Source organism: Acinonyx jubatus, chromosome B1, assembly GCF_027475565.1.
Source record: "Acinonyx jubatus isolate Ajub_Pintada_27869175 chromosome B1, VMU_Ajub_asm_v1.0, whole genome shotgun sequence".
NCBI classification, from domain to species: Eukaryota; Metazoa; Chordata; class Mammalia; order Carnivora; family Felidae; genus Acinonyx; species Acinonyx jubatus.
This window is the reverse complement of record NC_069382.1, coordinates 42,127,770-42,151,382: the sequence shown is the minus strand read 5'-3', so window position 1 is coordinate 42,151,382 and position 23,613 is coordinate 42,127,770. Positions and strand designations below refer to the sequence as shown.

Below are 23,613 nucleotides of genomic sequence, written 5' to 3'. Positions count from 1 at the left end.
TCATATGAGTTTTCTATTTTAGCCTGTTGATATGATGGATTTCATGACTTATTTTCAGATTTAAAACAGTATTGCATATCTTGAAAGCTACAATTTGGTTCTGGTGGATAATTCTTCTTATCCATGACTGGATTTGATTTGCTAATAATTTCTTGAAGAATTTTTTATCAAGGTTCATGAGAAATATTGGTTTATAATTTTCTCTTTTTGTACTGACTTTATCTAATTTTTCTGTTAGTGTATTAACGGCCTCATAAAATAAATTGGGAAGTGTTATTTCCTATTTTATTTTCTGGAAAATGTTATATAAAGTATATGTTAATTTTTAAGATGTTTGGTAAAATTCTTTAGTGACATCCCTAGGCCTGGGAATTTTTGTGTGTATGCATGTGGAAGATTTTTAATTACTAACTCAGTTTATTTAATAGTTTTAGGAATATCTTCTTTATCTGTTTTATATGTATCGTTATGGTGGTTTGTGGTTTTTAAGGAATAGGTCCATTCCATTTCAGGTATGGAATTTATGGGTGCAGTTTTGTCACAGTCCTTACTATCCTTTTAATAGAAGTGTTTCATTTCTGACATCAATGATTGCCATCTTCTCTCTGCTTAACTTTGTCAGTCCTGCTAGAGATTTTTCAATTTATTGAATTTATCAAAGAAGTAGTGTTTTTTGCTTTTTCCATACTATTGTCTTATTTCAATGTCATAGCATTTAGCTGTTAGGTTTATTTTCTCCCTTATACCTTATTTTGGGTTAATTTTTTTCTAGTTCATTGATAGAACAACATATTATCAATTTGTGACCTTCCCTCTTTACTATTATAAGCATTTTAAGACTAAAATTTCCTGCTTAGCACTGCTTGAGCTGCAGCCTAAAAGAATATATTGTATTTTCACTTTAATACAGTTATATGTACTTTTAAAATTTCCTTCGAGACATCTTGATTCATGGGTTTTTAAAAGTGTATTGTTCAAATTTGGAGAGTTTTCCTGTTGTCCTTGTCTTTTGATTTCTAGTTTGATTTCATTATGTTTAGAAAATATATCTATATGATTTCTATCCTTTTAAATTTGTGAAGGTTTGCTTTATGATTTTTTCCCAAATTTTTATGTAAATTCGAATTAGTTAACCTGTAGTGTAATGTTGGTTTCAAGAGTAGAATTTAGTGATTCATCACTTACATATGACACCAAGTGTTCATCATAACAAGTGCCCTCCTTAATACCCATCACCCATTTAGCACATCCCCAAGCCACCTCCCTCCACCAACCCTATTTGTTCTCTATCATTAAGAGTCTCTTATTATTTGCTTCCCTCTCTCCTTTTTTCCACCTTGCCATGTGTTTATCTGTTTTCTTTCCTAAATTTCACATATGAGTGAAATCATATGGTATTTATGTTTTCTCTAACTTACTTCACTTAGCATAATATACTCCAGTTCCATCTACGTCATAGGAAATGGCAAGAATTCATTCTTTTTGATGACTGAATAATATATACATATATATACCACATCTTTTTTATCCATTCATCAGTCGATGGATATTTGGGCTCTTTCCATACTTTGGCTATTGTTGATATTGCTGCTATAAAAATCAGGTGTATGCGCCTCTTCAAATCTGTATTTTTGTGTTCTTTTGGTAAATACCAAATGCTGGATCATAGGGTAGTTCTATTTTTAACTATTTGAGAAACCTCCATACTGTTCTCCAGAGTGGCTTCACCAGTTTGCATTCCCAAAACAATATAAGAGGGTTCTTGCCTCTCAGCATCCTCACCAACATCTGTTGTTTCCTGTGTTGTTAGTTTTAGCCATTCTGACAGGTGTGAAGTGGTATTTCATTGTGCTTTTGATTTGTATTTCGCTGATGATGAGTGATGTTTAGCATCTTCTCATGTTTCTGTTAGTTAGCTAGATGTCTTCTTTGGAAAAGCATCTATTCAGGTCTTCTGCCCATTTCTTAACTTGATTATTTGTTTTTTGGGTGTTGAGTTTGATATATTCCTTACAGATTTTGGATATTAACCTTTCATCAGATATGTTATTTGCAAATATCTTCTCTTGCCTTTCATCTTCATTGATTGTTTCCTTCTATCTGCAGAAACTTTTTATCTTGATGAAGACTCAATAGTTCATTTTTTCTCTTGTTTCCTTTGCCTCAGGAGATGTGTCTAGTAAGAAGTTGCTACAGCCAATGTCAGAGAGGTTGTTGCCTGTGTTCTCTAGGATTTTGATGGTTTCCTGTCTTACATTTAGGTCTTTCATCCATTTTGAATTTATTTTTGTGCATGGTCCAGTTTCATTCTTCTGCTTGTTTCTGTCTGGTTTTCCCAACACCATTTGTTGAAGAGGCTGTATTTTTTCCATTGGATATTCTTTGCTGCTTTGTTGAAGATGAGTTGATCATATAGTTGTGGATCCATTTCTGGGTTTTCTATTCTGTTCCATTGATTTATGTGTCTGCATTTGTGGCAATACCATACTGTCTTGATGACTGCAGCTTTGTAATAAAGCTTGAAGCCCAGAATCATTATGCCCCCTGTTTTGCTTTTCTTTTTCAGTATTGCTTTGGCTATTCGAGGTCTTTTATGATTACGTAGAATTTTTAGTATTGTTTGTTTTCGGTCTGTGAAAAATGCTGATGGTATTTTGATAGGGATTGCATTAAATGTGTAGATTGCTTTGGGTAGTGTAGACATTTTAGCAATGTTTGTTCTTCTAATCCATGAAGATGGATTTTTTTCCCCATTTATGTGCCCTCTTCACTTTGTTTCATAAGTGTGCTATAGATTTCAGAGTACAGATCTTTTACCTCTTTAGTTAGATTTATTCCTAGGTATCTTATGGTTTTTGGTGCAATTGTAAATGAGATTGATTCCTTGATTTCTCTTTCTGCTGCTTCATTATTGGTGTATAGAATTGAAACCAATTTCTGTATATTGATTTTGTAGCCTGCAACTTTGCTGTATTCATGTATTGGTTTTAGCAATTTTTTGGTGGAGTCTTTCATGTTTTCTGCAAATAGTGAAAGTTTGACTTATTCCTTGCAGAATTGTATGCCTTTTATTTATTTTTCTGGTCTGATTGCTGAGGCTAAGACTTCCAGTCCTATGTTAAATAGAAATGGTGAGAGTGGACATCCCTGTCTTGTTCCTGACCTTAGAGGAAAAGCTCTCAGAGTTCCCCGTTGATGATGATATTAGCTGTGGTCTTTTGTATTTGGCTTTTATGGTGTTGAGGTATGTTTTGTCTGTACCTATTTTGTTGAGGCTTTTTATCAAGAATGGAAGTGGTATTTTTATCAAATGCTTTTTCTGCATTTATTGAGAAGATCGTATGGATCTTATTCTTTCTTTTATTAATGTGGTGTATCACCTTGATTGATTTGCAAATATTGAACCATGGACTAAATCCCACTTGATTATGGTGAATAATTCTTCTCATGTACTATTGGATTTGATTTGCTAATATCTTGTTGAGAATTTTTGCATCCATGTTTATCAGGAATATTGGCCCATAATTTTTGGTTTTAGTGGGGACTTTGGTTTTGGAATCAAGGTAATGCTGGCCTAATTGAATGAGTCTGGAAGTTTTATTTCCATTTCTATTTTTTGGAACAATTTGAAAAGAATAGGTATTAACTCTTCTTTAAATGTTTGGTTGAATTCCCCTGGGAAGCCATCTGGCCCTGGACTTTTGGGGATTTTTGGTTGCTGATTTAATTTATTTACTGGTTATGGGTCTGTTCAAATTTTCTATTTCTTCCTGTTTCAGTTTTGGTAATTTGTATTTTTCTAGTAGTTCATCTATTTCTTTAAGATTCCCCAGTTTTTTTTTGCATATAATTTTTCATAATATTCTCATATAACTGTTCGTATTTCTGTGGTGTTGATTGTGAGCTCTTCTCTTTCATTAATGATTTTATTTATTTAGATCCTTTGTCTTTTCTTTTGGATAAGTCTGGCTAGGTGGTTATCAATATTACTAATTCTTTCAAAGAACCAGCTCTTAGTTTTATTGATATGTTCTGCTCTTTTTTGTTTGTGTATTTCTATATTGTTTATTTCTGCTCTAATCTTTATTATTTCCCTTCTTCTACAGGCATTAGGCTTTATTTGCTGTTGCTTTTCTAGGTCCTTCAGGTGTAAGGATAGGTTGTGTATTTGAGACTTTTCTTGCTCCTTGAAGTATTGCAATATACTTCCCTCTCAGGAATGCTTAGTTGCATCCCAAAGGTTTGCACCGTCATGTTTTCATTTCACATGCTTCCATGTATTTTTTAAATGTCTTTTTAGTTTCCTGGTTAACCCATTGGTTCTTAATAGGTTGTTCTTTAATCTCCATGTATTTGTGGTCTTTCCACATTTTTTCTTGTGGTTGACTTCAAGTTTCATAGTGTTGTGGTCTGAAAATATGCATGGGACAACATCCATCTTTTTGTACTTGTGGCCTTGATTTGTGACCCCATATGTAATCTACTCTGGAGAATGTTCCATGTGTACTTGAGAAGACATTGTATACTGTTGCTTTAAGATGAGATATCCTGGATGCCTGTTTAGTCCATCTGGTCTAGAGTGTCATTGAAAGCCATTGTTTCCTTGTTAATTTTTCTGCTTATGTGATCTATCCATTGAGGGAAGTGGGCTGTTAAAGTCCCTTACTGTTATTGTATTATTATCAATGAATTTTTAAATGTTTATTATTAGTTGATTTTTACATTTAGGTTCCTACAAGTTGGGGGCATAAATATTTACATTGTTAAATCTTCTTGGGGGATACACTCCTTTTGTTGATATAGGGCCTTTCTTCATCTCCTCTTACCGTGTTTGTTATAAAATCTAGTTTGTCTGATATAAGTATCACTACTCCAACTTTCTTTTCACACCCATTAGCATGATAGATTGTTCTCCATCCCCTCACTTTCAATCTGCAGATCTCTTTAGGTCTAAAATGAGTCTCTTGTAGACACCATATAGATGTGTCTTCTTTTCTTTAATTCATTCTTATGCCCCTTGTCTTTCGTTTGGAGCATTTAGTCCAATTACATTCAGAGTGATTATTGAAAGATGAATTTAGTGCCATTGTGTTACCTCTAAAGTTGGTGTTTCTGGTGATGGTCTCTGTTTTTTTCTGGTCTTTGTTGATTTTGGTCTTTCTTTCCCTTAAAATTTCTTGTAGGGCTAGTTAGTAGTCACCAACTCCTTAATTTTTATTTGTCTGGAAACTCTTTATCTTTCCTCTTCTGAATGACAGCCTTGCTTGATAAAGCATTCTTTCTGCATATTTTGCTATTCAGCATGTTGAATATATCATGTCATTCTCTTCTGTCCTGCCACGTTTCTGTGGACATATCTTCTGTGAACCTGTTCTGTCTTCCATTGTAGATTAAGGACTTTTTTCCCTTGTTGCTTTCAGGATTTGTTTCCTGTGTGTGTATTTTGTTAATTTGACTATGATATGTCTTAGTGATGGCTGGCTTTTGTTGATTGGGAATTATTTGTCTTCTAGGATTTTGATGTCTTTTACCTTCCCCAGATTAGGGAAATTTTAGCTATACTTTGCTCAAAAAAGCCTTCTCTTCCTTTTACTTTCTCTTCTTCTTCTGGGACTCCTTTGAGGTGAATATTAATGTGCTTTAAGAAGCCACTGAGTTCCCTAAGTCTACATTCATGATCCAATATCTTTCTTTCCCTCTTTTTTCAGCTTCATTATTTTCCATAATTTTATCTTCAGTACCACTGATTTGTTCCTCTGCTTCTTCCATCCTTGTTGTCACTGCATCCACTTGGTCTTGCATCTCGGTTATAGCATTTCTTTTTAACTTCTTCTCGACTAGTTTTTAGTTCTTTTATCTTTGCAGGAAGGAATTCTCTGTTGTCTTCTATGCTTTTCTCAAGCCCAGTTAGTATCCTTACGATTGTTGTTTTTAAATTCTGTTTCAGACATCTTACTTGTATCTGTGTTGATTAAATCATTAGCCGTGACTTCTTTCTGTTCTTTCTTTGGGGATGAATTCCTTCATCTGTCATTTTGTCTGTGCAACTAGTTTTTTGTGTGATTATTAGGAAAGTCTTTTTTTTTTAAATTTCTGCTCTTGAGAGAAATGGCTACGGTAAAAAGTGGTCCAAAAACACACACACACACACACACACACACACACACACAAAGGGAAGCTAGATCCTATTTCCCTTAGAGCTGAAGCTTTGCAGCACCCTATGAATAGTAGAATTCGTATGTGCGAGTGGTTTGTGTTGTGTTTTATGAGGGTGAAGCCTGCTGCACAGATTCTCAGGTGAACTTGCCCTACTGGAGATACACCTGCAGGGTGCAGCGGGGTGGGGCTTGGTGTAAGTGGTTCTAGCCTACACTGTGTGGCACTGTTTTGCTCATTGAAGTCGGTCAGTGTTGATGGGCATGGAGGAAAATAGCATTGTCCTGTTCTTTCCTACCTCAAGCAGGAAATTTGTGCCCACCACTCTTCAGGAAGCCCTCACAGAAGAGCCAACAATTATCCCTCTTGTGTCCCTGGCTTCTGCCAGATCCCTGCCTTCACTCTGCCTGTGTCTGAACTGTCTGCCTGCCAGGTGGTACAGTACTCCTGTATTTTATCTCAGGTGTACAGCTGGATTTCACAACTCCAAATATTAGAGATCCACCCTGTGAGGACCTGTGCTGACCCTCTCTGGGAGGGTCTCACTGCACTTTTGCCCTTTGCTGGTTTGTCCTGGAAATTGGTTTTACAACTGTGCAGTGGTTTAGAATTTATGGTATTGTGCAGCCAAAACCTGGCACTGAGATTTGCTGCCCTCAGCCAGTGCATCTGTTCCTATGCTCGAGAATGGGGCAGCTCAATGGCACCTGGCTGGGTCTTTTGTCCCTGGAGAGGCCATGTCACCACTCCCATGTGCACTCCAAGTAGGGGAACTGTGTTTCTCCATGTGATCCAGGGGCCAGGCTGCCTGCTCTCAGGTCTCTCCTCTCCTTCCCTACTAGAGTACCATCAAATCCTCCATGCACTACGCTGGTGATGGCACAGACCTCCAAAGCTTCAGATTTGTGCTCCATTACTTATGAAAACTTGCAGTGGGTGGTCAGCCCCTCTTTTCCCAGTCAGTGGTTTTGGGGAATAGTTTTTCTTGTGCAGTCTCCTGCACATCTTTCACTCTTTCTGTCTTGTTCCTCTCTCCGTGATCAGGGCTCCTTCCCTTCGCAGCACCTGCAGTTATTTTCTCCCCCAAATCAACTCCCCACAGCTCCTACCTTCCACAGTGTGGCCACTTTGCCACCTCAGGTTTGCCATGTCTTCTTGATGGATTGATGCTTTTATGATTATGCAATGACTCTCTTTGTCCCAAGTAGATTTCTTTGCTACTAAGTCCACTTTATCTGGTATTAATAGAGCCACTTTGGCTTATTTTTATGAATACTCATGTCACATGTATTTTTCCATTATTTTCATTTCAGTCTACCTCTGTTATGTTTGAAATGAGATTCTTAAGAGTATTTAGTTGGGTCACAGTGTGTTTCTTTTTTCTCCTGTGTACTCTGTATTTTGTTTACTATTTTTAGACTATTTATACATAAATTAATTATTGATGTCTTAGGGTTTTTGTTTGCCATAACCCAGGTGTTTCTTTTTTGTTTTTGTTTTTGTTTTTGTTTTTTTTTCTATGTTACTAATTCCTTTGTCTCTTCTTGCCTTCATCTGGGTATTTGGACATTTTGTAGATTACATCATGATTTATTTATAGTGTTTTAAAATATTTCCTTTTAAAGTATTTCCTACTATTTATAGACTTTATACTATTTCTGTAAAATATTGAAACTGTTACTGTTTGGGTTCATTTATCCTCTGCACTTTTAAAATACAATTGATTAAATATTCCTTTACATACGTTAAGTATCAGATAATATTTTATGATTTTTGTCTCAACAACCAAATAAGATTTAAGAAACTCATGAATGAAGAGATTGCCCATTATATTTACCACTATATTAATCCATCTCCCCCCCACCCCATCCAATTCTTTATGATGCTCCAAGTCTTCATGTGATATTATCACCTTTGTTTTTTGGAATTTCTTTTTGACATTCTTTAGGGGACCTTTTAACATGTTTTTTTAGTGATAGTTATTTTTAATATTTTTGTCTTTTAACTTTTATACTAGAATTAAAAGTAATTTACCCTCTACCATAATATTAATACAGCACTCAGCCTTTTCTATATATATAACTTTATATATATAAATCTTTCTATATATAACTATATATACATAACTTTATATATATAAATCTATATGTATATAACTATATATATATAACTTTGTATATATAATTTTGTGGGGGGGGAGGGTGGTGAGAATGCTTAAGGTTTACTCTCAGCAAATTTCAAGTATAGAACATGTTATTATTATTATTAATTAATTTATTTATTTTTTGAGAGGGAGAGAGATAGTACATGAGTGGGGGAGGGGTATAACACATTATTTAAAACAAAATTTTTTTTTTCTTTTTCAACGTTTTTTTTTTTATTTATTTTTGGGACAGAGAGAGACAGAGCATGAACGGGGAGGGGCAGAGAGAGAGGGAGACACAGAATCGGAAACAGGCTCCAGGCTCCGAGCCATCAGCCCAGAGCCTGACGCAGGGTTCAAACTCACGGACCGCGAGATCGTGACCTGGCTGAAGTTGGATGCTCAAGCGACTGCGCCACCCAGGCGCCCCATATTATTTTTAACTATAGTCACCATGCTATACATTGGATCCCCAGAGCTTAATCATCTTATAACTTAAGGCTTATACGTTTTTTAAAATATTTATTTTGAGAGAGAGAGCACGGGGTGGGGAGGGGCAGAGAGAGAGGGAGACATAGCATCTGAAGCAGGCTCCAGGCTCCAAGCTGTTAGCATAGAGCCAGATGTGGGGCTCAAACCCACAAACCGTGAGATCATGACCTGAGCTGACAGCGGAAGCTTAATCAACCCAGGTGCTCCAAGGCTTATACCTTTTGACTAGCATCTCTCCATTTCTCCCAGCCCCCACCACCTGGTAACCAGCATTCTACTCTGTTTTAATGAGTTCAACTTTTTGTTTTTAGATTTCACACCTAAGTGAGATCTTACTGTATTTGTATTTCTCAGGTTGATTTCATTTTGTACAATGTCCTCTAGGTTCATCCATGTTGTTGTAAGTGGCAGAATTTCCTTCTCTCTCATGGGTGAATAATATTCACACACATACATAACACATTTTCTATGCCCATTCATCCATCCTTGAAAACTTCGGTTGTTTCCATATAATGGGTATTGTGAATATTCCTGCAATGAACATATGAATGGAGATATCTCTTTGAGAAACTGATTTCCTTTCTTTTGGATGTATATCTAGAAGTGAGATTGCTGAATCATAGTTCAGTTTTGTTTTTAATTTTTTGAGCGATCTCCATATTGTTTTCCATTATGACCATACTCATTTACATTCTTACTGACCACATATAATGGTTCCCTTTTCTCCACATCCTTGCCAACACTTGTTATCTCTTGTCTTTTTGATAAAAAGCCACCCTATTGGGTAAGAAGTGATATCTCATTGTTTTGATTTGCATTTCCTCATGATTAGTGATGTTGAGCACCTTTTTATATATCTGTTGTATATCTTCTTTGGAGAAACATCTTTTCATGTCCTTTGCTCATTTGTTATTGGATTATTTGTTTTTCTGCTGTTGAGTTATATAAATACCTCATATATTTTGGTTAACCTCTTACAGATATGTGGTTTGCAAATATTTTCTCCCAATACATATATTGCCTTGTCATTTTGTTGAGTATTTCCTTTGTTGTGCAGAAACTTTTTAGTTTGATGCAGTTCCATTTAAAACTTTTTGCTTTTATTTCCTGTGATTTTCATGTCAAAGCCAAAAACTGATTGCCAAGACCAACATCAAGGAGGTTTTCCTGTGTTTCTTCTAGTTTTATGGCTTTATATCTTTAAGTCTTTAATTCATTTCAAGTTAATTTTTGTAAGTGGTGTAAGGTAAGGGTCCAATATCATTATTTTGCATTTGGATATTTAGTTTTTTTCACCATTTATTAAAGAGACTATCCTTTCCCCATTGTTTGTTTTTGGTACCCTTGTGAAAGATTAGTTGATGTTCTATGTGTGGGTATATATCTAGGCTCTTAATTCTGTTCTGTTCTTCTATCTGTTGTTTTTTTAAGCCAATATCATAATTTCCTGATTACTGTAGATTTGCCATAGGGTTTGAAATCAGGAATTGTGATTCCTCAGCTTTCTCCAGATTGCTTTGGCTATTTGGATTCTTTTGTGGCTCCATAAAAATTTTAGTTTTTTTTTTCTGGTTCTGTGAAGAATTCCAGTGAATTAGGGATTGTGTTGATTTGTAGATTGCTTTAGGTAGTATGGACATTTAATAATATTTTTTTAAAATTCATGAATGCAGGATATCTTACTATTGCATCTTCATCAGTTTCTTTCATCACTGTATTATAGTTTATAGGGTATAGATCTTCCTTTATTAAATTTATTCCTTTTTTATTCTTTTGGGTGCTATTATAAATGGGTTTGCTTTTAAAGCGAGTTTATTAGTTTTAAATTTGTTAGTGTATAGAATCAAGTGATTTTTACATGTTGATTTTGTCCTGTGAAACATTACTGATTTTTCTTTTTTAACCTGTTTCTGTAATTGCTTACCTTACATTACTTCATTTTTGAATGTTGAACCAGCTTTGCATACTTTAGACAAATCCAAGTTGTTGATGATTTATAATTATTTTTATTAATTGTTGGACTTGATTTGCTAATTTGTTGCTAAGGATTTTTGCATATATGTTCATGAGAGACATTAGTCTGAAGTTTTCTTTTAATATTTTTGACTGGTATTAGGATAATACTGTCCCCACAGAATGAGTGAGAAAGTATTCCCTCTGCTTCTATACTCTGAAAGAATTTGTAGAGAATTGGTATAATTTCTTCCTTAAATGTTTGGAGGAGTTCAACAATGAACCCATCTGGTCCTTGTGCATTCTGTTTTGGAAGATTATTAATTTTATATTTGATTAATAAATACACACCCATTCAGATTGTCTATTTCATCTTGTGTAAGGGTTGACGAATTGTGTTCTTCAAGGAGTTGGTCCATTTCAGCTACATTTTCAAATTTGTGGGTGAGGAGTTGCTCATCATATTCCTATATTATCTTTTTAGTACTTATGGGATCCATAGTTATGCTGCCTTTTTAATTTTGATATTAGTAATTATTTTCTCTCATTTAAGTTAGACTGTGTGGCTAGAGGCTTATTGATTTTATTGATATTTTCAACGAACCAGCTTGTGGTTTTATTCATTTTCTGTGTTGATTTCCTGTTTTCAGTGTCTTATAATTTCCTTTTTTTTTAGTTTACTTTGGATTCAATTTGCTCTTCTTTTTTTAGTTACTTAAGGGGGAAACTTAGATTGTTGATTTTAGATCTTTCTTCTTTTTAAATATATGCATTAAATGCTATAGATTTCCCCCTAAACACTATTTTTGCTGCTTCCCATAAATTTGAAAAGCTGTGTTTTATTTCTATTTAGTTAAAAAAAATTTCTTTTGACATTTCTTTTTTGATCCATGTGTCCTTTAGAAGCATGAAGTTTTTAAAAATTTTCTTTTATTTTGATAGCACACATGCATGAGCTGGGGAGGGAGGAGCAGAGAGAAAGGGAGAGAGACAGACAGACAGATGGAGAGAATCCCAAGCAGGCTCTGTGCTGACAGTATGGAAGTTCAAACTCACGAACAGTGAGATCATGACCTGAGTCAAAAGCAAGAGTTGGACGCTTAACAACTGAGCCATTCAAACATCCCGGGAAGCATGTGTTTGGGATTTTCCAGCTATCTTCTTGTTATTGACTTGTAATTTAATTCCACTGTGGTCTAATAGCAGACATTGTATTATTTCTATTCTTTTAAGTTGCTAGTGTGCTTTTTATGGCTCGGAATGTCTGTCTTGGTGAGTGTTCCATATGAACTTGAGAAAAATGTGTATTCTGCTATTTTTGGATGAAGTAGTCTATAGATGTCAGTTATATCCAGTTGATTGGTGACGTTGCTGAATTCAACTGTGTCCACTTTCAAATTATACTGTATCATATCACAAGTAGTGTGAGTCCCTTATAATAAAAAATAACCCTAGTTCTTTCCTCCCATCCCTTGTACCATTGCTTTCATTCACTTTACTTATATATAAGCATATTATATATATGAAATATGAATGTAAAATGTATATCTGATATATAAGGTGTCCATATAAACATATGTAGTTAAATACATTGTTGCTATTATTTGAACAATTTTTATATCAGTTAAGGATAAGAAAAAAGTTTTTATTTTACTATCATATTCCCTTATCAGCAGTCTGCCTTTATGTAGATTCAGGTTTCTGACCTATATCATTTTCCTTTTCTATATAGGATTTTTTCAAAATATTTCTTGAAAACAAGTCTGCTGGCAATAAATTCCCTCAATTTTTGTTTGTTTCATAAATTCTTTACTTCTTTCTTTTTGAAGGATAATTTTGCAAGATATAGAATCCTTAGTTGGCAGGGTGTTTTTTCTCTCAATGCTTTAAACATTTTGCTTTAATCTTTTCTTGTGTGCATGATTTAGGAAGAGAAATCTTATGTAATTCTTATTATTGTTCTTCTATAGTTAAAAGTCTTTCCCCCCTGGCTTCTTTTAGGACTTTTTCTTTATATTTGATTTTCTGTAGTTTGAAAATGATGTTCCAAAGTGTAGTGGGTTTTATTTGTTTGTTTGTTTTTTTAATTCTGTGTGGAATTCTGTGAGCTGTTTGGATCTGTGATTTGGTGTCTGACATTAATTTGGGGAAATTGTCAGTTATTATTGTTCAAATATATCTTCTGCTCCTGTCTCTTTTTCTTCTCTTTCTGTTATTCCCATCGTGTGTATGTTACAACTTTTGTGGTTGTACCGTAGTCTTTGAATATATTCTTCTGTTTTAGCCTTTTTTTTTCTTTTCAGATTTTAAAGTTTTGTTGATATATCCTCAAGTGCAGAGATTCTTTCCTCAGTCACTTCTCAACTACCAGTGAGCCATTAAAGGTACTCTTCATTTCTGTTACGGTGTTTTTTCATCTCTAGCATTTATTTTTGGCGCTTTCTGAGGATTTCTATCTTTCTGATTACATTGGTCATCTATTCTTACACAGTGTCTAGTTTATCCATTAGAGCACTTAGTATAATAATAAATATTATTCTAACATTCCTGCCATGTCTGTTTCTGATACTTGCTCTGTCTTTTCAAATTGTGTTTTTGCCTTTGGTATTTTTTCTCAATAGCTGGACATGATGTAGCAGGTGAAAGGAACTGCTATAAATATGCCTTCAGTAATGTAGTGGTCAGCTGTGAGGAGAAAAGTGTTTTTTAGTCATATGGTTAACTTTCAGTGTTTTACTTGGCCTGTGCCTCTGGACTATGCACATCACAAATCTTTCTCAGTTTTTCTTTTTCTTCCTCCTTAGGTGGGGCAGAATGGCCCAAGTGGGCTGGAGTTGGGTATTTCTCTTCCCCAGGTCAGTTAGGCTTTGATAATACCCCAGTAAGTTAGTCTGTTTGCTACTCAGACCTGTCTTTAAGTTGATATTTTTCTTATGCTTGATCTAGTCTGCTGCTGAAACTTTCTAGTGAATTTTCCTATCTCTTTTTTAAATTATTAATTTGTTTGTCACTCATTATCAGGGAAATACAAATCAAAACCACACTGAGATGCCACCTCACACAAGGAAGAGTGGCTAAAATGAACAACTCAGGAAACAACAGATGCTGGTGAGGATGTGGAGAAACTGGAACCCTCTTGCACTGTTGGTGGGAATGTAAACTGGTGAAGCTGCACTGGAAAACAGTGAGGAGGTTCCTCAAAAAATTAAAAATATAACTGCCCTATGATCCAGGAATAGCACTACTGGGAATTTATGCAAGGGATACAGGAGTGTTGATTCATAGAGGCACGTGTACCCTAATGTTTATAGCAGCACTTTCAACAATAGCCAAATTATGGAAAGAGCCTAAATGTCCATCAACTGATGAATAGATAAAGAAGATGTGGTTCATATATACAATGGAATACTACTTGGCAATGAGAAAGAATGAAATCCTGCCATTTGCAGCAATGTGGATGGAGTTGAAAGGTATTATGCTGAGTGAAATAAGTCAGTCAGAGAAGGACAGATATCATGTTTTACTTCATAATGTGGATCTTGAGAAACTTAACAGAGGACCATGGGGGAAGAGAAGGGGAAAAATAGTTACAAACCATAGAGACTCTTAAACACTGAGAACACACTGAGGGTTAATTGGGGGGTGGGGGAGAGGGGAAACTGGGTGATGGGCATTGAGGAGGGCACTTGTTGGGATGAGCACTGGGTGCTGTATGTAAGTGATGAACCATGGGAGTCTACCCCAAAAAGCCAAGAGCATACTTTACACACTGTATGTTAGCCAATTTGACAATAAATTATATTAAAAACAAAAAGAAAAAAAATTCTTACTTTGTTCATGCATTGTTCTCTTGACCTCAGTGTGTATCTGTATGAGAGTTATTTTTTTATTGAGGTATAATTGGCATTAACATTATATCAGGTTCAGATGTTCAACATGATTCAGTATTTGTATATGTTGTCAAATCATTACCACAGTTATTCTAGTTAACATCCATCACCATACAGTTACTGGATTTTAAGATCTATTCTCTTAGCAACTTTCAAATAGACAATATAGTATAATATAGAATAATTAACTGCAGTCACTGTACTGTACATTATATCCCCATTACTTATTATTTTGTAGCTGGAAGTTTGTGTCTGAGAGTTCTTTTTAACTTCTCTCTAATGTTAATCATTTAAATTCATTTCAATAGGGTCAATTTCTGGAGATTTATCTTGTTCCTTGTTTGAAACATTTTTTTCCTGATTCTTCATTTTACTTGACTCACTGTTTGGGTTGTTGGCTCATAGTCAAAGCAGTCACCTCTCCCAGTCTTGACCAACTGGCCTTATGCAGATGCGGACTCCCCAAATCAGCCTTGCCATTGATTTTGGGGGCCTCTACTAACTTTTTATTTCTTCAGGTAGAAGCAGGCACCTGTTTTTGTCCTGCTGTCTCTGTGCTGGTTAGGAAGGAGGATCAAAGGTATCTACCATTCCAAACTGCTATCTCTGGTCTCTAGATTGTAGAGGCAACTAGATTGTACCAGTTCTATCAGTGCTCCAGGATTGGTGAGACAGATGCTAATTCTATGAGCAGTTTTGGTGGAGTGGGGCACTGCATGCATGAATAACCTTTTTCCTTCTCTAGTGAAAGGCAGAAAGCTAGACTTTGCATTAACTTACTCTGTGCTGATCAATTACTCTGTGTTGCAGATCAATTATGTGTAACTAGTCCAAGTCGCCACCCTTATTTTTGCCTGGGTTGCTAGCTGTGCTGAACTCATCAGGGCTCCAAGACTGGTGACACAGTTCTTTTGGTAGCCCCTTCAGAAAAATTGGGGCACCTGATATGTGAAAAATCCCTTTCCTTCCCTGGTCAAGCTGGGAAACAAAGGGTCTCTTTGTGATCATATGGCAGTGCCCTGGACAGTGTCCCTGATGTAAGGTATACCAAATCTCCATATTGGCTTTAATGAGTCTGATTTTGCATTCTCCTAGAGTGGTGCAGAAGCCTTTCAATTAGTTTTTGATTAATCATAAAGAGAATTTGTCCATGTATTACTGCTAAATTGGTGTATTTGTTCTATGGTAGGGGGTCCAGGGCTTCCTACTCTATCTTCCTGACCAGAATTTCAGCCTTTATTTCTCTGAGTACTTTTCAACTCCACGTTCTTTCTGTTTTCTTTCTTGGATTCTGATATATATTTTAGATCTGCTATTGTTCCACAGCTTATTTGAGGCTCTAGGATTTTCTTAGCTCATTTTTCTGTTTCATATATTGGATAAATTCCACTGATCTGTCCTCAAGTTCAGAGATTCTAACCCTTGTCATCTCCACTTTACTTTTGAGCCTCTCCTAATAATTTATTTGCTGTCTTTGTGGCTTTTATTTCTGTTCTGTAATTTCTTTCAAGATAATTTGTAATTGTTCACGGAAGCAGTTCTCCATGGCTGGTTTAAAATCTTATCTGCTAGTTCCAACGTGTGTCTCATATCAATATTGGCATCAGTTGGTTGCTTTCTCTCTCTTTTTTTTCTTCAGTTCTTGATATAGTGGGTGATTTTTGCTTGTGTCCTTGGTATTTAAGTCTTCTGTTTTTGAAGGCAGTCACCCAGTTTAAGTTTAGATTTAGAGTGTGTTGTTTGAATGATAATTTAGCTTTCTTGTAGGTTTTAAAGTTATTCTGTTGTGCTTTGTTCTTCTAGCTCTACTGGACCTCTGCTATTGCAGCCTGTGGTGGTAAGAGGTATTACCTGTGCCACTGCCTCTCAGTGAGGAAAGTTCCTATCTGGAACAAATGGAAGTAATATGTATGGCAGCTAATAATGTATAATAACAACATATAAACAAATTCATAGGAAAGAATGTGAATCATAATAGCATAGCATTAGCAAAGGAACAGAACTGACTGTACAATCACTAGAATTTTAAGGGGAGAGATGGGAATATTCACTGAAAGAGAGTATTAGGGGAGAAACTGGGAAGACTAATGCTGTGAAAGTCCATGGAGAGGAGAGCTTGGAATAAGATGATAAACATGGTGAGATATTACAGAGAAATTAAAAAAAAAGAAATATCATTTAAGATACTTTTGGGTAACTTAAAAAATAAGTGAAATGTTCAGATTTGAAGTCAAATTACTACTGTGAGATACATAAAGTTAGTAGTTATAAACTATACATTCAAGAAATGTGGCTTAGAAAGAAAAGATGCAGTAAAGGAAGTTGAAAACAATTTAGAATTATAGCAAGGATTATCTGGGGAAGGATAAGAGTCATGATTATTCTTAATCAAAAAGTGTTAAGAGGAAGAGATTGCAAGTAATGCAATATCTGGTGGATAATATGGTAATGGCTACATCTGAATGTTTGATGATGTTTAGGTAGTAAGGATAAACCAAAAACTTTATTTACAAATCATGCATGCACTTGTTGTGATGAGCACTGGATGTTGTATAGAAGTATTGAATCACTGTGTTGTGCACCTGAATCTAATATTACACTCTGTGTTAACCAACTGAATTTAAATAAAAACTTAAAAAGCCCAATTATTCATGAATGTATCTTCATACACTCCTCTTTAGGGCCATTGCCTTTATCAAGGATATGCCGCAGAGGTTCCAAAATCAGTTGTGACACTTAGCACTTGTTCTGGACTCAGGTAATGGCATTTTCTAGAGATGAACATGATTGAAAATCTTGTGTGGTCTTTAAAAAAATTTTTTTTAAGTTTATTTATTTTTGAGAGACAGAGACAAAGATAGAGACAGAGTGTGAATGGGGGAGGGGCAGACAGAGAGAGAGATATAGAATCTGAAGCAGTCTCCAGGCTCAGAGCTGTCAGCACAGAGCCTGAAGTGGGGCTTGAACCCATGAACTGCAAGATCATGACTTCAGCTGAAGTTGGACAGTTAACTGAGCCACCCAGCCGTCCCCAAAATCTTGTGTGATCTTTTAATTTTCAGAAACATCTTGAAGGATAGAATGAAGACAAAGAAAATAGAGATTTTGATTGTGTTTCTTCCCATATACTTTCTTTTCCTCCTTCTCTTTTTTAATCACTGTCCCAGGCATGCAGTCATAATACTTATGCAGAAATAGCTTCCACTAACTAGTTTGAAGAATATTCAAATTTCTTAGTCACACTAGAACCACAATGACTCCAAATGGCATAATAGAGAGAAGCTATAAAATTGTGTTTGAAAGTTTATCAAAGTACAAAGAGATGATTCTTAGATATTAGACCACAAGCACCACTGTTAAATTTCTATAAAATTTTTTATTTAATGGTGATTTACATTTCTCAGTGGGAACTCTATATTAATTATCTTTTTATTTCTTTTTTATGTGTTTAAATATTTAGGGGATTATTGCAGTTGGAGAACGTCAGTTATGGCATTGAACCTTTGGAATCTGCAGCTGCATTTGAGCATATGCTTTATCAAATAAAGAATAATAAAATTGAGTTTTTGCCCTTACAAGAAAATTATCCCACGACCCAAGTGGTAGATCAGTCCTACCGGATACTTGTGAAATCAGAAGTAAGTAACCACTTAAATGTGATTTTCACTTGTGTTATCTTTGATAAATTTATTCACATTGGAATGTGTTACATTTGGAAAACAGATTTAAACTGATAATGATTATATTAAACTTTTCAATTGTAAGATATTTATTTTAACTATATTTTGGGGGTGCCTGGGTAGCTCAGTTGGTTGCGTGTCAGACTTCTGCTCAGGTCATGAGCTCACCATCCATAAGTTTGAGCCCCGCATCAGGCTCTATGCTGCCAGCTCAGAGCCTGGAGCCTGCTTCAGATTGTGTCTCCCCCTCTCTCTGCCCCTCCCCTGCTCACTCTCTGTCTCTCAAAAAAAAAAAAAGAATAAATGTTAAAAAAATTTTTAAATATATTTTTATATTTAGACATGATATATAGAAAATGTAATAGATATAAACACACATAATTAAACAATAAAAATTCTCACATTTTCCTAATTGCAAGTATATTGATGCATATGTACATATTTGCATTGTTATTGAATTAGCATTCTACTAATATAATGTTACACAAATTTGCTGATTATTTCTTTCTCAGAATTTTCCTTGCCAATACATTTTTTCTTTGTAGCAAAGTGTTATTTTGATAGAAAATTTAAAAGTGGAAAAGGGGCAAGAAATTGTCCTAAATCTCATTGTCTATAGAGAGATAGTGCTTTTGGAGTATTGGAGTATTTGTTCCAATTCTTTTAATATATCTAATTATAAATGTAGATCTATAAGTATATAGATTTTTAAAAAATTTATTTAAATTCAAGTTAATTAACATATAGTGTAGTATTGGTTTCAGGGGTAGAAGCCAATGGTTCATCACTTATATATAACACCCAGTGCTCATCCCAACAAGTGCCCTCCTTAATGTCCATCACCCATTTAGCCCCTCCCCCTACCCAACACCCCGCCAGCAACCCTCAGTTTGTTTTCTGTTTTTAAGAGTTTCTTATGGTTTGCCTCCCTCTCTGTTTTTATCTTATTTTTCATTTCCTTCCCTTATGTTCATCTGTTGTGTTTCTTAAATTCCACATATGAGTGAAATCATATGATATTTGTCTTTCTCTGACTGACATATTTTGCTTAGCATGGTACACTCACTCTAGTTCCATCCACGTTGTTGCAAATGGCAAGATTTCCTTCTTTTTGATCACTCACTAGTATTCGATTGTATATATACACCACAACTTTATCCATTCATCAGTTGAAGGGCGTTTGAACTTTTTCCATTAGTTGGCTATTGTTGATAGCACTGCTATAAACATTGGGGTGCATGTGCCTCTTAAATGTAACATAATTTAATGATAAGTAAAAATATGCATTATCCTTTTAATAGCAAACAGGATATTTTAAAATGTGTATTATCTTTTAATAAGAAAAAGGAAATTTCAAAGTGGAGTAAATTTCCTTTTTGTTGTTAAAAGGATAATGCAAATTTTTACTTAACGGTAAATTATATTACACTTATTATTACTTTAAATTAAATATATTGGTTAACATCTATTAAAATATTAAATAGACACATATGTAAGGAAAATAAGAATGGATCATATGCTATTTTCTAGAGGTAAATGAAATTGTGGAATCCACTGCAATCATTTTGATGTGTACCCTTTTGTATTTAAATATGTTACAAAATTATGTCATATTTTGTGTTTTTATTTTTTTAATGTTTATTTATTTATTTTTAGAGAGAGTGCTCATGCACAAGCAGGGGGGAAGGGCAAAGATAGAGGAAAGAGAGAATCCTAAGCAGGCTTCGCATTGTCAGCACAACCCCAATGCAGGGCTCAATCTAAGGAACTGTAAGATCATGACCTGAGCTAAAATCAACAGTTGGATGTTTAACCGACTGAGCCACCCAGTCACCTGGCTTTTTGATATCTATCTATCTATCTATCTATCTATCTATCTTATCTATCTATACATACATGTATATATATATATATATCTGTATATATATATATCTCCATATGTATGGATATATATGAATCCCTGTCTACATATTCTCATCATGATTGGATATCACATTAAAGAGAAGCAGGGACGCCTGGGTGGCTCAGTTGGTTGAGTGTCTGACTTCGGCTCAGGTCATGATCTCAGTTCGTGGGTTCGAGCCCCACATCAGGCTCTGTGCCGACTGCTTGCTCAGAGCCTGGAGCCTGTTTCAGATTCTGTGTCTCCTTCTCTCTCTGCCCCTCCCCTGCTCATGCTTTGTCTCACTCTGTTTCTCAAAAATAAATGTAAAGAGAAGCAAAACAAAATAGTAATGAGTGGTACTTAAACTGAATTTATGATGAACTCCATCTCATTGTTGCTTTAATTTGCATGTATTTATTTTGTCAAAGATATTGGTACATATACAGCTCATAAAATTATAAAATATAATCATATATAGGGATGACCCCCAACTTTATGCCAGCTCTGGAAACCATCTGCATGTTTTAATACAACACTGAATACAATTGAAGACAATTTTTGCCACTGAAATAGAGTACTATCACATAAGTAAATTGAAAAACTTTAAAGGATTCCATGAATACTCTTCTGTGGCAGAGGAAGACCCTAAGAGATGGACATAAGTTTGGAAAAAGACCCACTCCAGTGAATCAGTAATAAGACAGAGATTAGATAAGATAGAGATAATATACCTTCCATTGCCTTGATTTGAATTACAAGTCTGTCCATTTTAGCCACAAAAACTTTGGCGAGTAACATAATCTATGTTTAAATTCCTTATCTGTAAAAAACTGATAATAAAAATAATATCTAACTCATACAATTATTTCAAAGATTAAGTACATTTATATATAGAAATTCCTTAGCATAGTATGTAGACAAGTAAAATCCCAGTAAAAATCACTACTACTATTATTTGATCACCATATTTTCTAATGTTGTGGGGAAAGGTAATTGGAAGTAATTATGGAAAGTTTGGGTACAAACAAAATGTAATAATGAAGTAAAATAGAGATAAACATTTCAGAACCTAAGAAGAAACCAGGGATGTCATTTCAGGACTGGAGATCAATATTTGTATGTATTTGGGGATTTTATATCTTTTATGAAGTAACTTGACAAATGAAAAAAAAATTTCATCCTGAATTTGATACACTTAAATCTATAGGTTTAGTAAACATGTTTTCACATGACTAATGCTTTTATGAGCACAAAAAAAGAAAGTGAATATCTTCAGTCAAAGCAACAGAAAAAAATAACATAAAAGTTTCTATTTTAAGCATATTTTAACATTCATGAAAGTAAACACAGATACACTTATAAACAAGGTAAATACCTTCATTATAATCCAGAGTTGAAAAGTAGAAGAGAAACCAAACAATATACTATAAAGGTTTTATCTATTAAAAGAATATTAAACACATGTCTTTACCCCCCTGCCCCTTTTTAAAAACCCACTGAAATGAAAAGGAAGTTTTAAACCAGCATAAACATACAAACACAAAGAAAACAGGAGAGGAGTAATAACAATGGACGTTGGAGATAGCTGATTTAGTGCCCCAAATTTGTATTCTAAACTGGGTAATTGGGATAGGCTATTGGAAACTTGACATGTACTGCAGTACTATTCAAATGTTTTTGGAATTGCCTGTCCAGTTGCCCTAGGAAGTGATTTTAAAGGTGGGCCCAAGAAGATAATTCGTTGAAAATAAGTTGTATAAGTATTTAGCAACCTTGGCTTCCTGTACTAATCAACTGGAGACTGACATACTTGAAAGCTGTTTTCTTTGGGGAGTCTCTGAAATGGGGACACCACACACAGATGTTCTATTGTATTTCCAGGTGGAAGAGGAATATCATACTAAAACTGGTGTGTAAATTAAACTTGGCACATTGGATATTGGGAACCAGGCTTACACATTCTAAGAATTGTATTGGAAGACCCCTCTTCAGGAAGGAATTAAACTAGCCAAAAGAATCAAAACTAATCATATCGACAGGGTTTTCCCTGCCAACAACCCAGACACATTGCTTTCTCTGAAAAAAATAGCCTGTAAATTCCATTTATGGTCATAGGGATGTGGGAATAAACTGTTAAATACTCAATTGCTAATAAATGAAGGGGCCCTAGACATATGATGAAACAATTTAATATGGAAGATAGAGACATGAAAAAACAAATTTTTAAAGCTTGAGGTATCAAAGAATACAGATGGTGAAGAAAACAAAATGGCAATATCCTCAGAGGAATAAGGGAAAATATTTCATCTATAAATTTAAGAATAGAGTGCTATTTAAAAAATTACATTCAGCCTGTAATTGTTCTTAGAAATTTAAAATTATGATAATAAAAATGAAAAAAAAAAAGAGAAACCTCAATAGGAAGTTCACAAAATAAAATTTTAGAAATCACACAAAAAGTAAAGTATAAAGACAAATGACAGGGAAATTTGAAAGATAAGAAATTAAAATAAAATAAGAATTTGGGTGATACAATAGGAGTCCCAGTATGAATAAAGAGAGGAAATAAAGAGTTGAATAAATCATAAATAATCCAAGAAAAATTCTCAGAATTATTTAAGGTGAGTTTCTGTTCTGATATTTAAAAAATCGGGTTTCTTATATAGTCAAGATGCAGAATAGCCTGAAATTTCCTAGCAGCAATACTGGAAGTTGAAAGACAATACCACAATTACTTAAAGTGAGGCAAAGTAATTTCCAGTCTGTAATTCTGTACCAACCCAGAACTACATAACTGAAATTTTTTGATTGAAACTATTTCTTTTCCTCCTAATGTGACATGTTCTTACCCCCAAAATGAAACAAATAATTAAGCAGAAACAAAGAGACCCTAATCTCATCCTGATTGAAGATAGTAACCAAAAGCAATCACAACCAAATTCACAAACAATAGTTGCCAAATATCATGAACTTTCAACCAGATGAAAACATGGAAGAATTGTGTAAGCAGCTGTCCTCAATCGGTATTTTTCATGAGAATCACTATTAGGTCAAATGTCACTAGATTTTGAAACAAACAATTCCCAACTCTCAGTGGCTTAACAGGTTTATGTCTTGCTCATGAAAATACCAAAGTGGATGAAACTCTCCGGTTGATTCCCTTCCTAGCTTTGGCTCAGGAGTCCCCTACTAGGTTATTTGAATTTAGTCAAGAGTAATGGGAGAAGTGTGAATGCATCCCCACCCCAAGAGTTGGGCCTGGACAGGTGTCTCATAGACATCTCTTCTCTTGGAGAAGGAAACAAATATCCTTGGATAATTGGCCATTTCTTATAATAAAACAAAAATTTAATAAAAGTCACTAATCCCCACCCTTTGTTCAAGAATGGTTTGACTTGAAAGAACTACATATGT

The 23,613-nt window shown here is 34.7% G+C and overlaps 1 protein-coding gene and 1 non-coding gene across 9 annotated transcripts in view; both read left to right on the top strand.

Moving 5' to 3' along the window:
• Positions 1–23,613, top strand: part of LOC106978369 (A disintegrin and metallopeptidase domain 3-like) — a 151,898-nt gene that overhangs the window by 22,491 nt on the left and 105,794 nt on the right. For 7 of the 8 annotated variants that reach the window (XR_008295986.1, XM_015076052.3, XM_053216566.1 and 4 more), the window contains 2 exons: positions 17,316–17,392; positions 18,095–18,272. Coding sequence is in view for 7 of the 8 variants with exons in the window: in XM_015076052.3 (XP_014931538.2) it covers positions 17,316–17,392; positions 18,095–18,272 (255 nt within the window). In the remaining variant the exon portion in view is untranslated. Of the gene's footprint in view, positions 1–13,773; positions 13,853–17,315; positions 17,393–18,094; positions 18,273–23,613 lie in introns of those variants that run through there. The other variant, XM_053216567.1, reaches the window with a different exon arrangement.
• TRNAR-UCG (transfer RNA arginine (anticodon UCG)) lies at positions 20,328–20,410 on the top strand. Its single transcript has one exon. It is a non-coding gene; the product is annotated as a tRNA-Arg (tRNA).